Source organism: Schistocerca americana, chromosome X (assembly GCF_021461395.2).
Source record: "Schistocerca americana isolate TAMUIC-IGC-003095 chromosome X, iqSchAmer2.1, whole genome shotgun sequence".
NCBI classification, from domain to species: domain Eukaryota; kingdom Metazoa; phylum Arthropoda; class Insecta; order Orthoptera; family Acrididae; genus Schistocerca; species Schistocerca americana.
In genome coordinates, this window is record NC_060130.1 from 262,107,647 (window position 1) to 262,125,659 (window position 18,013).

The 18,013-nt window shown below is 41.5% G+C and overlaps 1 protein-coding gene across 1 annotated transcript in view; it reads right to left on the bottom strand.

Moving 5' to 3' along the window:
- LOC124556700 (heat shock 70 kDa protein 14-like) overlaps nucleotides 1-18,013 on the bottom strand; it is a 151,140-nt gene that overhangs the window by 19,611 nt on the left and 113,516 nt on the right. The window contains exon 7 of the mRNA XM_047130673.1: nucleotides 11,821-12,036. Coding sequence (XP_046986629.1) covers nucleotides 11,821-12,036 — 216 coding nt within the window. The remainder of the gene's footprint in view (nucleotides 1-11,820; nucleotides 12,037-18,013) is intronic.

Genomic DNA, 18,013 nt, shown 5'->3' on the forward strand with positions numbered 1-18,013 from the left:
TGGGGAAGAAAACAAGGAAGGGAGATGGAAGTTACAGTGGAGCGAAGCGAGATGGAGTCCAACCTGTAAACCCACCCGAGGGCGGGCGACTGCCTGATTCAGTGAAACGAACAGAATAAGAAGGATGAGCAGGGTAAGAGCAGATAGTGACGGCATAGGAAACCAGGGGCTGGGACTGCCAAATCGAAAGGGGAGGGATCCCAGCATCAACCAGAAAACTATCGACAGAGCTAATGCGAAAGACACCAGTGGCTAAATGGATACCACGGCAGTGAACCGTGTCCAAGTGGAGCACCATGGAAGGGGCAGTTGATCCGTAAGCTTGACAACCATAGTCCTGACAAGACAGAACTAATGCCTAGTAAAGGCGGAGAAGGATAAAACAATCAATGCCACAAAAGGCATGGGCAAGTAAGCGAAGAACATTGAGTTTACGAAAAGAGCCAACCTTCAGATGATGACTATGGGGCAACCAAGTAAGCTCGTTATCGAAAAGAAGACTCAAGAAATGGAACTGGGGGATCATGGTCAGGTGTTGTACATTGATGTAGAGTTCTGGATCACGACGGACCATAGTAGGATGACAGGAATGCACCACCCTTGACTTAAGGAGAGATAATTGAAAACAATGTAGGTGTGTCCATATGAAAGCACGCTGGATGGCCCCCAGCAACTGCCATTCTGCAAAGGCCACTGAGTGGGAGTTAGCCCAAATACAGAAAACGTCCACATGAAGGGCAGGGGTGAGCAATGGTCTGGCAGAAGCCACAAGTCCATTAATAGCAATTACAAGAAAGACACCTTATATTAAGACCAGTGGAACGCCATTCTCCTGAGTCCGCAGAGAGCTGAGAACAGTGTCAACACGGACTCTGAATGACCAGTGGGACAGGAACTAACGAATAAAAATCAGAAGGGAGGCCCAAAGGTCCCACTCATGGAGAGTAAGGATGATGTGATGGCACCAACCTGTGTCAGAGGCCTTATGAAGATTATAGAAAACTGCAACAAGATGAAGGCACTCAGAAAAGGCCTCCAAAACTGTGGCTTCCAATCGAAGCAGATGAGACCATCTCTCCCAAAACTAGCACTGGTGGGAGATAAAATGTTCCAAGATTCAAGGACCCAATTGAGCTGAGGAGCCACCATCCATTCTAGTAACTTGCAGGGGACACTGGTCAGACTGCTGGGCCGGTAAGTATCAAGGGATGATATATCCTTGCTACGCTTAAGGACAGAAACCTCAATAGTCTCTCCACTGAGAGGAGAAAATGCCTCAGAGCTAAATATGATGGATCTGTAGAAAGGCCAACTTTAAGGGCAAGGACGGAATGGAAGGCTGCCACTGATAACCTTGAAGGGTGCGGTGTGTAGCCCACACCCACGATGAAGAGCCAGAAGAACACAGAGGGTACAGAGAGCATTCCCAAAACACCCGTTTGCTCAGGTTGTGTAAGTAACGGGCTTTGGCGCAAAGGTAATACGGAGGACAGGCGCCGCTTCAGATGTTGCAAGGTGCTACAACAATTGCAAACAGTGGTGGCAATAGCCATGCTCTGCCATGGAACTGGCCAATGGTGACTGGTGCCCATCAAGTGGGAACAGCAATGCCCGCAGCACAGACTTTCTCATCTGACACATCACGGACGACAACCTGACAAAGAAAGTGGAAACATGACACGGGAGGTATACAGAGGACAATGACAGAAATCTCAGCAAGGAAACCTGGTCATCAGGAGGTGGGGAGGGAATGAGAGAACCAACGGGAAATTGTCACTACACAGAGGTCATCATGTGGCGGCCAGGAACGAAGGAGGAGAGGGGAAGAGAGGAAATCAGTGGCAGAGGTGCCACATGCAGCACTAAAAGAGTAGGGGAACCATAATGAAGATGACACAGGTCATGGTCTGCAAGAAACTGGTTGAGGAGGAACCCCTGACTAGATGAAGAAGCACTGCCCCACAAAGGGTGATAGGCACTAAAATCCCAAGGAGGAGGAAGGGAGGGGTGAGTTGCCAGAGAGCATTTAGGGCAGCAGATATAGGTGGCCTGGCAGGGAGCGAGATAGAGATTGCAAACTGTGATGGCAGAGTCCAAGTGGACCCAAACGGCAACCGCTTCCAATGTGGTATGAATGAGACCCATGTACTAACAATATCCATACAGACCAACATGCAGACACCCTCAGAAGCCCTCAATGGGCCAACCTGGTTCTGACAGAAAGCACAGAACTCAGTAAGGGACAGTGAGTGAGCATTATTAAAATGAGATTCCTCAAGAACAACACAAGCTGATGAGTGAAAGGCAATACGGGATTGCAACTCTGGGAGGTGAAGGTAGTATTCGTTACAGTTCCTCACTGAGCGGGTATCGAAATGGGAGTTGAATGGGCTGGAGCCAGTCACGTCACATAAATTAGATGTCAGACTCAGGTTGTGAGCGGGGGAGATGACACCTACAGGAGACATTGTAGGAGGGGGCCTTGTCCTGGTCTTTATGTTTTCTCTTCTTCTCTTTCATAGGTTGAGGAGGGCAGAGCACAGAGGGAGAGCACGATTTGAAAGATCCAGAACTGAGAAAGAGGAGGCAACCTTGGGGCACACAGACTGTATGTCCTGTAGCCGAGTTGTGGTAGCTGATGCTGATAGGAGGGGTCACGGGAGGGACACCCGTCACTCTTGGGTGCTGAAGAAGGGAGGCACTTCTATGACCGAGGGGTGGAGTGGCACCCAGAAGGCAGAGCGTGAGAACCACAGGGGAGGGGCCAAGCAGAGGGGGCAGGACTCTGATAAGAGACACATAAGAGGGCGAAAGGATATAACAGAGGCAAAAATTGAAGACATCAACACATCGTCGATCCAGGAACTTATAGTCTTGTATCTTCCTTTCTTTCTTGTAAGCTGGGCAATCTAGTGAGCACGAAGTGTGATGGTCATGACAATTTACGGACACAGGTAGCAGAACACAGGGGCTCCCCCCATGAAGTGGGTGGCCACAGCCACCACATAGAGGGTCTGCTGTACATTGGGAAGGCATGTGCCTGAAACCCAAGAACCAAAAGCAACTCGTGGGTGGCAGGCTATACAGGCTCACGTCACACCAATCTCACATAACCTTGACCTCTTGAGAGGGTATCTCCCCAAAAAGCCAGAATAAAGGCGGCGATATTGGTGTGGGCATTTTTAAGAGCTTTCTGCACATGTTAAACAAAATGAACAAACCATTGTTCCAGATTAGCCTGCAGTTCCTAATCAGTTTTTAGGATGAGGCCCCTATGGAAAATGACTCCCTGGACCATATTCAGAGACTGGTGATGTGTAACAGACAGCGGGACATTGCCAAGATGATCACAAGCAAGAATAGCTGCAGATTGGGTGGAAGAAGAACCTTTGATCGACAGGGAACCCAACTGCATTTTCCACAAAAAATAGCGGATTTGTGGGGGTGAATGTGTCCCTGTCCATCCTAGTGCAGACCCAGTAGCAGGGAAGGTGTTTCAGTCCAAGCCGGCGAGCCTGGACCTCCTCCCAGGGTGTGGCCAGGGAAGGGAAGGTGGCAGAATCATAAGAAGCAGCATTCAATGATACATTACTACTTTAAGACACGGCCATAGGAGAACGGCCAGGTTTTTGGAGCTCGATATGCCTCTTGTGCAAAGTATTCACCTCGATACCACTCACTTCGATCAGGGGCTCTCCCCATGGATGCCACCCAGCCATAACAAGAAGCATCTGGTATGGTGGCCATAGCAGTGAGTTCTGATTCTCCAGAATAACAAGCAACCACTCCTAGGCACATATGAGGAGGAAACAGCTCAGGCATCAGAAATGTGTCCTGTGTTGTCAAGGGGGTCAGTCAGATGGGTACATAACAGTCCCACCACACACGCTGGCTAGACGTGCTGGTGATCGAAGTGGAGGGGGGCTACGGCAGGGAGGGAAGAGAGGAGGGAAGTGGGCAGAGGAATCCATGCCATAGACACTAAGGAGGGAGTTCTTTCCCAAATGGCTCATACTACAAACAGAAAATTTAGATGTAAATGGAAGGAGGATAACTGCAGTCAGCTGCAGTGGGACATTAAGTGGAATCATCTTAATGTCCCTGTGTAGCTGACAGCAGTGACCGCCCTTCCATTTACAAATAGTGTTCACAGTTGCAGTAGCTACGTGGTGAGTGTCCTTTTGAAGGAACAAACACTAAGTATTCACGTAAGTCTGGACGGGCAATGGATCCACTTTCTTCAGTGTGAATGCACGAAATACATCTGACCTCCTGTGGGAAACTGAGTAGCGACGGGAGTATAATTGACAGGGACTGCAGATAGGTACCACTTGGCGGGAGTGTGGATTGGCCATGAGACGTACCAAAGTAGTTCACCCAGTTGCGATAATGCTGTGTCCTGGATGTCCCAATGGTTATCGCACCTCCCTAGTAAGCAGGAGATCCCGGGCTGAAATACCGATCCAGTACACATTTTCGCTTGATGGCGCTGATTCCACTTAATGTCCCCTTCCAATTACATATAGTGTTCACAGCTGTGGGATCTGTGTGGTGTCTGTTGCTTCAAAAGAACAGACACTACACATTCATATAAGAAAATTTAGAAGTGGGGTCAAACCACAAAGAGGGACCAATAACGCCAAAAAGGATGAAAGAGAAAAAGCGAGGGAAACAAAACTGCAAGGAATACAGGAAACCAGATGGATAGCCAGGTCGACGTAAATAAGATAATTGAGGAAGGGGGAGGAGGTGGCAGCGGGGAAGGAGAGAAGGCAGTGAAAGGACACGGGGAAGGAAATGCAGCCCAGGAAGGAAGAATGGTCTGCAGTAACTTGGGGCCCTGTGAGCACCATGCACGAACTCATGGAAGAATTCTGAGCCCCCTGGGGCAAGTTAGTTGAAGTGTGCAGGGGCAGTGGGTTACCAAATAATGAGGCCAGGATGATTATGGGACTGGATGATGTGTTTTCAAGATGACTCATCTGCAACTATTGCTTGGTAGTCATACTGACATAAAGGATTGTCCTGCATTTGCAGCAGAGTAATGGCTGCTTTCACAGGTTGCCTGGCTTCTGATGGGGTAGGAAATGCCTGTGACAGGACTGGAGGAGGTGGTGCAGGGTGGATGGATTGGGCAGGTTTTGCAGCTTTGTCTGCTACACGGATATAATCCCTGTGTCAAGTGGTTGGCAGTGGCATAGGGATGGACTAGCATGTTGTGTAGGGTGGATAGGTGACAGAACACTACTTTAGGAGGGGTAGGAAAGATCTTGGATAGAATGTCCCTCATTTCAGCGTAGGATGAGAGATAATCAAAGCTCCGGGGAAAGGTATATTTCAGTTGTTCCAGTCCAAGGTGATACTGGGTGACAAAGGGGGCGGTTCTTTGTAACTGATTTTTGGGGTGGTGGAAGGATTGAGGGTGTGTGAGGATATGGCACAGGAAATCTGTTCATTGACTAGGTTCAGTGGGGTGGGGATGGGGTTGAAACTTATCTACATTCCTTCACAACCTTAACGCCTTTTCCTCCCCTACGTTTCACCTGGTCCTTCTCTACCAAACGTGTACCCTTCCTGCATGCTGACATCCACCTCTCTGATGGCTCCATCCACACTTCTGTCCACATTAAACTGACTAACCACCAACGATACTTGTATTTCAACAGCTGTTATCCCTTTCACAAGAAAAAATCCCTCGCATGATGCATAGCCACCCAAGGATGACATATCTGCAGTGGTGAGAACCCCCTTGCTCAACATGCTGAAGCCTTCACAACGGTTTTCACAGACACATGATACAACCCCCATCCCCAAACCTAGTCCACAAACATATTTACTGTGCCATTGCCTCACACATCCCCAATCCTACCACAATCCCTACAAGTCAGTTACAAAGCAGCACTTCCCTTGTGAACCTGCATCACCCTGGCTGGAACAATGGAACCATATCCATCGCCAGGGCTATGATTATATCTCATCCTGCTCTGAAATGAGGGACATCCTACCAGGGATCCTTCCCATCCCTCCTAAAGTGGTGTTCTGTCGCTCACCCAAACTACAGAACAGCCTAGCCCATCCCTATGCCAACCCTAACTCCCAACCCCATGACACAGGGATTATATCCCTGTGGCAGACCAAGGCCCAATCCAAGCACCCAGCACGTTCTACCCCCATCACAACCACTGCATCTGCCGCAAAACAGCATTGGCACCATTAGTCTATTTTTGTGTGTGTGTGTGTGTGTGTGTGTGTGTGTGTGTGTGTGTGTGTGTGTGTGTGTGTGTGTGTTATACTCTAACTCTTCAATGGATAACTACAAAAGTCTGCAAGTGTTCTTTCTTTTGTCTGTGCCTGTCAACATCCCAACACTTCTGCTTTTCATCGAGTGGTCTTTAATCATAAAGTTTAAGTTCTTTATGTGATGTAAATTTCAACAATTCCATTTCAACTAGTTTTCCACTATAATTATTAGCTTTTTACCTCCTTATATGAAATACCCTTGTTTATGACAATGTGAACTTAAGTTTTCTTCTTGAAATATAAAAATGGATTGTTATCACATCAAGGAATTAGTTATATTTAAAAACAAAGATGATGTGACTTACCGAACGAAAGCGCTGGCACGTCGATAGACACACAAACAAACACAAACATGCACACAAAATTCTAGCTTTCGCAACCAGCGGTTGCTTCATCAGGAAAGAGGGAAGGAGAGGGAAAGATGAAAGGATGTGGGTTTTAAGGGAGAGGGTAAGGAGTCATTCCAATCCCGGAAGCAGAAGGACTTACCTTAGGGGGAAAAAAGGGGTATACACTCACACACACACACACACATATCCACCCGCACATACACAGTCTCACAGTTTTGTGACTGTGTATGTGCGGATGGATATGTGTGTGTGTGCGCGCGCGCGCGAGTGTGTGCCTGTCCTTTTTTTTCCCCCTAAGGTAAATCTTTCCGCTCCTGGGATTGGAATGACTCCTTACCCTCTCCCTTAAAACCCACATCCTTTCGTCTTTCCCTCTCCTTCCCTCTTTCCCGACGAAGCAACCGCTGGTTGCGAAAGCTAGAATTTTGTGTGCATGTTTGTGTGTGTTTGTGTCTATCGACGTGCCAGCGCTTTCGTTTGGTAAGTCACATCATCTTTGTTTTTAAATATATTTTTCCCACGTGGAATGTTTCCCTCTATTATATTCAAGGAATTAGTTATATAGTAATATCTACATCTACATCCATACTCTGCAAGACACCTGATTGTGTGTGGCGGGGGGTACCTTGAGTACCTCTATCGGGTTCTCCCTTCCATTCCAGTCTCTTATTGTTCGTGGAAAGAAAGATTGTCAGTATGCCTCTGTGTGGGCTCTAATCTCTCTGATTTTATCCTCATGGTCTCTTCGCGAGATATACGTAGGAGGGAGCAATATACTTTTTGACTCCTTGGTGAAGGTTTGTTCTCCCAACTTCAACAAAAGCCTGTACCGAGCTACTGAGCGTCTCTCTTGCAGAGTCTTCCACTGGAGTTTATCTATCATCTCCGTAACGCTTTCGAAATTATCTGACTTAAAGAACAAAATTCAGTATGTTCTTTACATGATGAACCAGAGCAATAGTTTTAAAATTCAGTTTACGTTAAATGGATCACAGTTTTCATTTAAATTATACAACTTATCCTGAATCTGAAACTGGTTTTGGTGAAGCATGCTAATATCTGAAAAACCGTTGTTATCAGGAAACAGAAAGTATAACAAGGAAGAAGCCTGCAAGCATTATATCAACCACTCTATGTTGCTGCTAACTGGAGATTAATTTTAATTTCCACAACTGTGTGGAAATTAATTTTTATAACAACAAAATTGGAAGAAACTGAATGAAGAAATTTTGAGAAAAGAAGAAAATGAAGCTCACTGCCAACAAAGCTTAACATGATCTGAACTGACACCAACACAAGAAATAATAATAATAATAATAATAATAATAATAATAATAATAATAATAATGAGGCCCGGGAAAAGAATCGGCCTCCGGTATGTTCTGCCAGTCGTAAAAGGCGACGAAAAGAACAAACCACTAATAGGGCTAACCCCCCTTTTAGTGTGATTAGTTGGTTCAGGACAGAACTAAAGAAGCCTCGGACAAGCGCCGTCATGGTCGGGGACGACGCTTGAACCCTATGCCCGCCCACAATGGTAACTACACTGCTAGCCAACTGGAAAATGATTTAAATCCAAATAGAGGTGTTTTGCAGGATATGCTTCCTGCAACCACCCTAGAAGGAAAACAAAGACAGAGGATGAGATGGTCAGATGAAGTTAATCGACACCTCATGTTCTGTTATTACCAAGCAACAAACCTAGGAACCAACACAACTGGATACAGATCACAAGTATACACAACATTTATTACCAGATACCCAGAATTAAAATTTTTAACAGAACAACGATTAGCTGATCAGATCCGTGTAATAATAAAAAATAACAGGATACCCCAGTCAGAATTAGAAAACATCAAACATCAAGTACAACAAATACTGGAACAAAATAATGTGCAATCAGAAGAAGAAGAAAATACAGTAATGGACTCAAACATCCCAGAGCAAACAAACAAAGAACAACATGCACCAATTAAACAATCAGAGGAAAACGAAATCTTAAGACAGCCACCAGAACAAGCACAAATAGAACACGAAGTGACACAGATGTTAGATATAGAAGAAAAATTTCAGCTAACATATATAGAATACAAAGACACAAATACAGACATTAGACCATTCTTGCGTAGACCACCAAATAACCCACAAGTCGAAACAACAATAAAAACTATCAACACAATCATACACAACAAAATAAATGAAAATACAACTATGGAAGAGTTACAACTACTGGTTTATATAGGAGGACTCACTACACTAAATATACACACTAGGCAGAGATCAGAACCAACCAACACACAGAAGAAACCCACACAACCAGCATGGCAACACAGGCTACAGATCAAAATAGAAAAACTGAGAAAAGACATCGGACAGCTAACACAATTTATAAGAAATGAAATCTCGGAAAAAAAACGGAAAAGGTTAGGTAAAATCTCACAACAAGAAGCAATAGAGCAATTAGATGAAAAGAAGCAGAAATTACAAGCATTGGCCAAACGACTTAGAAGATACAAAAAAAGTGAAAATAGAAGGAAACAAAACCAAACATTCAACACAAACCAAAAGAAATTTTACCACACAATAGATAACACACACATTAAAATAAACAATCCACCAAACATAAAAGACATGGAACACTTCTGGAGCAACATATGGTCAAACCCGGTACAACATAACAGGCATGCACGGTGGATACAAGCAGAAACAGACACATACATGATGATACCACAAATGCCTGAAGTGATAATTTTGCAACATGAAGTCACCCAAGCAATTAATTCTACTCACAATTGGAAAGCCCCTGGAAATGACAAAATAGCAAATTTCTGGTTAAAGAAGTTCACCTCAACACATTCACATCTAACTAAATTATTTAACAGTTACATTGCAGACCCATACACATTCCCTGATACACTTGCACATGCAATAACCTATCTGAAACCTAAAGATCAAGCAGACACAGCAAACCCAGCTAAATATCGCCCCATAACATGCCTACCAACAATATACAAAATATTAACTTCAGTCATTAAACAGAAATTAATGACACATACAACACAGAACAAAATTATAAATGAAGAACAAAAGGGCTGTTGCAAAGGAGCACGAGGATGTAAAGAGCAACTGATAATAGATACAGAGGTGACATACCAAGCTAAAACTAAACAAAGGTCGCTACACTACGCATACATTGATTACCAAAAAGCTTTTGATAGTGTACCCCACTCATGGTTACTACAAATATTGGAAATATACAAAGTAGATCCTAAATTGATACAGTTCCTAAACATAGTAATGAAAAATTGGAAAACCACACTTAAAATCCAAACAAATTCAAATAATATCACATCACAGCCAATACAGATTAAGCGTGGAATATACCAAGGAAACTCATTAAGTCCTTTCTGGTTCTGCCTTGCTCTGAACCCACTATCCAACATGCTAAATAATACAAATTATGGATACAATATTACTGGAACATACCCACACAAAATCACACATTTGCTATACACGGATGATCTAAAACTACTGGCAGCAACAAATCAACAACTCAACCAATTACTAAAGATAACAGAAGGATTCAGCAATGATATAAATATGGCTTTTGGAACAGACAAATGTAAGAAAAATAGCATAGTCAAGGGAAAACATACTAAACAAGCAGATTACATATTGGATAACCACAGCGACTGCATAGAAGCGATGGAAAAAACGGATGCCTATAAATATCTAGGATACAGACAAAAAATAGGAATAGATAATACAAATATCAAAGAAGAACTAAAAGAAAAATATAGACAAAGACTAACAAAAATACTGAAAACAGAATTGACAGCAAGAAACAAGACAAAAGCTATAAATACCTATGCCATACCAATATTGACCTACTCATTTGGAGTAGTGAAATGGAGTAACACAGACCTAGAAGCACTCAATACAGTAACACGATCACAATGCCACAAATATAGAATACATCACATACATTCAGCAACAGAAAGATTCACATTAAGCAGAAAGGAAGCAGGAAGGGGATTTATCGACATAAAAAACCTACATTATGGACAGGTAGACAATTTAAGAAAATTCTTTCTAGAACGAGCAGAAACTAGCAAAATACATAAGGCAATCACTCATATAAATACATCGGCTACACCACTGCAATTTCATAACCACTTCTACAACCCTTTAGATCACATAACATCAACAGACATGAAGAAAGTAAATTGGAAAATGAAAACACTACATGGCAAGCACCCGTATCATCTAACACAGCCACACATCGATCAAGACGCATCCAACACATGGCTGAGAAAAGGCAATATATACAGTGAGACAGAAGGATTCATGATTGCAATACAGGATCAAACAATAAACACCAGGTATTACAGCAAGCATATTATTAAAGATCCCAATACCACAACGGATAAATGCAGACTTTGTAAACAACAAACAGAAACAGTAGATCACATCACAAGCGGATGTACAATACTAGCAAATACAGAATACCCCAGAAGACATGACAATGTCGCAAAAATAATACATCAACAGCTTGCCTTACAACATACACTTTACTGGAACAGAACCATTATAAAAGATAAAACAACACCACATAACAAACCTGACATCATACTCACCAATAAAAAGAAGAAATTAACACAACTAATCGAAATATCCATACCCAATACAACAAATATACAAAAGAAAACAGGAGAAAAAATTGAAAAATACATCCAACTGGCTGAGGAAGTCGAGGACATGTGGCATCAGGATAAAGTTGACATTATACCAATCATACTATCAACTACAGGAGTCATACCACACAATATCCACCATTACATCAATGCAATACAGCTACATCCAGACTTGTATATACAACTACAGAAATCCGTAATTATTGATACATGTTCAATTACCCGAAAGTTCCTAAATGCAATATAACATATACCGTACAGTTAAAAGGAAGTGATGCTTGATCAAGGTCCGCGTCACGTCCCATTTTTAACCAGACTTAACGTCTGAGAAAGTAAAGAAATAATAATAATAATAAAAGTATTTACGCACACCAACCATTCAAAGCCACTCAAGAAGTTCCTAACTGCTGATCTTCACAAGGAGATCATGTGATGATATAGGACTAAATCAGAACTACACTAACTGAGTTCCTTACCTTCATAAAAATTGATTTTGTTACAACTGGGATATCATATGATAGATGATCACAACCTGGGTCAAATGGTTCTTTCAGATAACTACCATGCTTCGCAGCACCCAGGGCAATCAGTTCATCGGGATTTACACTACATAATAACTCTGAACTGGGAAACATTTCTGAGACAGATTGCTGAATTATCGGGATTTTCGCAGATCCACCGCACAGGAGCACCTAAAAGAAATATTTCAGAATTCTGTAGTACACTCATAACATTAGTAGAAATAAGAAAAGGTCTGAAAAGTTAAATAGACATACAAGAGGGAGCTTATGTAACTAGTAACATAAATCTTACTCTGCTCAATATAGTAATTCTTAAACAATTCAGTAATGTGTAATCAAACAATGGAAACTCCAGAAAAGAATATCAGCAATGTAGGAAAAGACAGATTGCTACTTACTGTGAAGAAGAAACAAAAAGTTGCAGACAACACAATTAAAAGACACTCACTTATAGCTTTTGGCCACAGCTTCATAAGTAGAAGGCAAAACACACACACACACACACACACACACACACACACACACACACACACACACACACACACACACACACACACATAGCCACCATTTCCAGCATCTCGGGCCAAAATGCTTACGGTAAGTAGCAATCTGTCAGTAATTTGTAAGCTATTTAGCATAACTATAACAGAGTAATGCTGTTTCACTTTATGGATCATTCTGTCCCAAAACTGACGCAGAACAATATATTTCAATAACCAGGTGCTACAATGATGCATCCGTCAGGAAACGAATTCTTGTATACAAATGCTGGAAAACAATAGCGCGCCATCCACTAAGACAAATCTCATACAAACATTATACAAAATCTCAGGCAGAATCATGGACGTATATTAAAGGTGGATGATGTACAAAACGTGCAAATGGATGATGAGAGATCGTTCATTTACTTGCTGTACAAAAATAAGAGAACGGTTTGCTTGAATTTGTATTTCGTCTTCATTACAAGAAAACGGAGACACTAGTATCTGAAGAGATCATAACAGAGGTGAAATGATATGTAAAGTAGCACACTTTGTTTGACAGAAACAGCTTTGTGTTTCACAAGTGAGTCAATGGAGGAGCAGCAGCAATGCTAGACAATTTGCAGTATGGTATCACTTATAAATCCTCATGCTCTCTAGAGACAGCATCACAATAAGCATGTGCAGTGCAACAAAGAACAACAATTGTATGATGCCTCTTCCCCATATTTTGACTCACTGAACAGTCAACCACAAATTTATTTCAAATCAACTATACCTGTTACCAATAAGGATGAGAACAGCTTCATGTGTAAGACATCTCAAAATATAAACACAAAAGGTATAAATCTGACAGAAAAAAACTACTTTACAAGACAAATAAATGTTAGTTTGAGTTGATATCTTCCTTCTAAACGAAGCCCAGCAATCTACGTACATCACAAAAGACGCAATATACAGAATATACTGTATGAGCTACAAAAGGTACATGGCCTAGCCAAAAGAGCAGCCAATTTTCCTTTATATCTGTGTCAATGTGTGCTGGATGTACATCAGTGCACATGACCATTTTGATACATGTCATGTCATGGCATTCACACAGCAAACTCTCCACAGGGTATCTACTGTAGACAGTGGAATAAGTCTTATAACATTGGAATAGAACAATTATGGAACACACATATCTCTTACAGGGTGTATACGGGGACAAGGAGAAAACATTCCTGGATCTCCCAGTGAAAAATACATTTTCTCCCATGTGAAAATACACTTTTTCCCTGTTAAGTGACATTATACTTTCCGTCAGAACTGTAAAACTTATCAATCCTTTGAACGGATATGGTTTTATACAGCAGCATAGAATTTCTCAGCACTTTACAAAATGAAACTCAGGGGGAAAAAACACGTTCTGGGAAGATCTTTGATGGGCAGCAACATGTATGCTGCATATTTTTGTATTAAGAAAGTATAAATTCGAATTCCACCAAAGGAAAAGTTGATGGCTTAAGTTAATATCCATAGTGTTGCTACACGAAAAGCAAAGCTTTCACATAGAATATTTGTCTCGAATATTAATAAGCTACAGGAGAAGCTAAGCTTTCACATATAATGTTGATCTGTTTAGTGCATGTTCCACTTTAAGATACATCACACAAATACACCAGTAAAATTTTTAATACCGACATAAATCTCTGATCTTCTGGGCTCAAAATTCTTCTAAATGGCTCGTCATCAAAGAGTTGATTTTTAAATGAGAGCAAACACTCTGCGATTTAAGAAATTCATTGTACATTCTTGCACGTAGTTCCTTTTGCGTAAAAGGAAATTTACTTTGAAAATATCGCTTTTCGAACCGCAATTCTCAATATTTTCCTGCGACCTGTTAAAAATAGATTCATTTCAGCAGTTGCCAGAGAGCACCAGATAAGAGGCGTCACCACGCTTGCACAGCTACGGTGACGTAGGAAGCCCGTATGTTCGTACATGTAAAACATTAAAAGATCTTTCTTACATTATGTCATAAGAGAAACAAGACATCAGAGGACACGCCAAGAGCATCAGAAGTTCGTGAACCATACTAAAAAGCATAGTTTGACTTAAAGCGCACATTCGCATGTCCAGATTCCCAATGATGTAGGCCTCAACCTCATATTAAGCTTTTCAGTGTGGTTTTCAGGATGTAAATTTTCTTGGTGTACCAGTACTGTATTATCTCATGTTTGGATCTTTATTATGGCATAATTCCGTACGTGCTAGAAGATGGAATCGTGCACTTGAAATGCAGTGAACAGTTGAAACTAGCCAATGGAGTGGAATTAAACACTGCGTGTCAAATTTACTGCCTCAGCAGGAAAGCTTAATAAAAGCCAAATTTCTTTAGAAAACCGACAAAAATAACTACACTGTTCTGCAAGGTGATTAATGCTTGACTGTCAGAAAGGTGGAAATAAAATAAATTCTGAAACTAGTAACACATTTTAGCCTACCATAATTATGTGAATGTATTTTAATTCACTTGGTAGCTCCCAACCACAGAAATCTGTCTTGTTTTCATTTGAAGTGAGAGCAGTAAACGAAGAGGAAACACAAAAATCACTAAACGTAAACACGTGTCACGTGGAGACCCTCCACTATAGCTCAGACTGCTCTGCACACACACAAAAAAAAAATTTTTTCAAAAAAGTTCATTTTGTAGCGCACATCTTTCTGAAGAGTCTGATACATAAAACATATATCTGAGAGGAAATGTAAGAGATGTTATTTGGTCTTAAGTGTGCCAAAGTGCAGTGCCACGCCTCTTCAAACAACATTCTTATACCACACATCACTGTATTTCGCTCTGTGTAACTCTAAGGTGTATATTTTGTAACGGATCCCATCAAACTATTTCAGGACTGTGGAAATTAAAATTCCTGTAGTGTCTCTCCTTCTCCCAGTCAGCCGGTTTGACATTCTGCCCCTCTTATTTTTAAAAAACATGCAATTAATACTGGATGGGAAAGGAGAACGGGAACTATTCACAAAATCAAGACTCTTTATTACCTATTAGCTAATAACTTGCTCTTCTGTGTGACATAAAATTAAATATAGGATACCTAAAACCAGTAAAGACAAGAGACATGTAAGACAGTACACATTTCTTCAATCCTTAGGTCCTAGTGATTTCTCTCTCTAATCTTGCTACAGCTTTACATGGTGTGCTTTCCTTTCTGCGAAAGAGCTATTACCTCATCAAAGTTTGTCAAACATTTTGCTACATGATAAATCGAAATGTCGTCTAATACTGAAAAAGCTGTTAATACAAATAGTACCCAAGAATGGTGTGGTTTCTCAATCTAACTACATCTGTTTTGTCACTGTTTCCTGGATAAAATGAAATAGGCCATTCCAATACTGCAACAATTGTAACACACACTAAATAAGGAAGACTGTTTTGGCAATAATGATCATTTTTATATTACAGCAATATAATTCACGAAGTAGCAGCACAAAATATCTATTTTCCTGCTACAATCAAAAAGCTTTATGTTAGGAACTAGTTTCAAATTTCATTCATATGCTCCAGTTTCATGCACGAGAATAAAATTTTTGTATGAATTTGGAATAGTCATATTCTTCCATAATTTGTGTGATGTCCCCATTTCTTCTCCTTCCTCGTACTAACAAACAATCTTGTCATCACTAACTCTGTAACTATTCCTACTACTGTCAAAACTCATTCTCCGTTTAACTTTACTAACCCTGCCACAATCACTGGTTTAGTTATCCAGCGATTATTCTCCGGTTAGGTGTTAGTATGTGTTCGTACAATGCATTTTCCGCACTACTCCCAGAATGGAACTCAAGCAGCTGCTAGCTCGTGACTACAACTGGCCGTGTCTAATGTAGCGATGTGGCCAAAAATTTTGCGTCAAAATTCACTTTCTTGGATACACCGAGAAGATAATACATAATCTTTCTTACCTGTTATTCCTGTTAGTCATTTATTTCAACTATGGTAATCTGAATCTATGGATTTCGCTAGTAATTATAATAACGCTGAACATTTGCAAACCAAATCAACCACATAAACAAGCAGCAGTTGGCATTCACCGCTTCGGCTTCATTCCGCTCAGCTCGTATAGCCCCGTCCCGTTTTGTCTGGAGGAAAGTTCATGTCTAGATGTGATGAGGATTCCCCTGGCAGAGATATCATGTACACTATGCACGCATTCAAAAATCAACTTAGAATGTGTTCAAAAATGTCCAAAAACCAGCAGAGGTGCATTTCAAAATCATATGAACAATCGACAGACCGACGTGCGCCGGATGCTAGGTGCTTTGTAAAAGAAGGTTTTTTCCCCCTCATGAATATGAATCTGCCCTCTCCCCCCGCAATTGTTGCCCGGTTCAGATACAACTGTTTGCCCCCCCCCCCCCCCCTCCACTAGATCCAGGACTGCTGCGCACGCGTGAATGTGGCAGCTTGGGCGCGCCAGTAAAATTTTTCAAGGTACCCCATGTGGCTGGTTGCTGCTACTGCTGCTTGCACAGCCAACAGCCACATTTCTGTAGCCAGAAGCGGGAGAAGGTATCACTCATACGCGTGTGCATGAGCCCGCTCGTAACTGCTTAAATGAATCTAATTTAAACAGTTGTGATGCCACACTCATCGCAGGCAATTCGTTGTTATGAAGCATTGCATAGTCTTCCTACAGCCTTTAACACATTTTGCTGTTGACAGACACTTGTACGTGCACTGTGTTATTTTATATGGCGCATTTCCTTTGCAATTTAAGTTTTATTTTCATTTTTTTCTCTCGGTCATGTTTTAATGCTGCAGTATTATTCTGGAGTAGCGGGATACACTAATATCCTTTGTTAGAGTATTGGTTCTTACCAGTCAAAGTTACACAAATTTAACTGGAAACTAAAACAACGAAAAATTTCCAGAATTCTAAAAAATTCCCTGGTTTTTCCTGGTTTTCTCCCGGATGAACAAATTCCCGGGTTTTTCCCAGATCTCCCGGTTGTCCCGGGTCGTATACACCATGTCTTACAGATTGGGGAAAACAGCAACAGTATAGAAGATGCCAACATAAAATATGTTTAAGATCAGGTCAACTGCTTTAGGAATGGCAAGGGAGTGACAGACTCTCTCTGTCAATGCCAGTGCCACCTTCTGACATGAAGAACCACTTTCAGGATTAAAAATTTGTGAAAAGTAGATTCTATAAATGACAACTGATGAATTGTGCATTACCAAATGTGCTCCACATCATTGCCCTGGAAGAAGATGGCAAGCAGATATGGAAATCTCTGGAAGTTTAATTACTGTGTAATTCTTCCTTTGAATCACACTGATATGAAATGAAACCTTGTGCTTGCAGTTTAGTATGGAATCAAAGTGACAACGGATGCAATAGCACTCATTGTCCTTCTCAAAAACCACAAAGAAAGGAAAAGGAAGATAATAGATTGCAATGTACCGTTCATTGTAATTAGAGAGAGAGAACACAAGCACAGATATGATCAAAATGAGGAAGGAAATAGGACAAGCTTTTCTGTAACGAACAATCCCAGCAAATGCTATATCTATTTCAGAGGGGGAGAGGGAGGGACTATGACAACCCTAAATGTGAATGGCTCGAAGTCGATTTGAATTCTGGTCCTTCTGAATATGAATC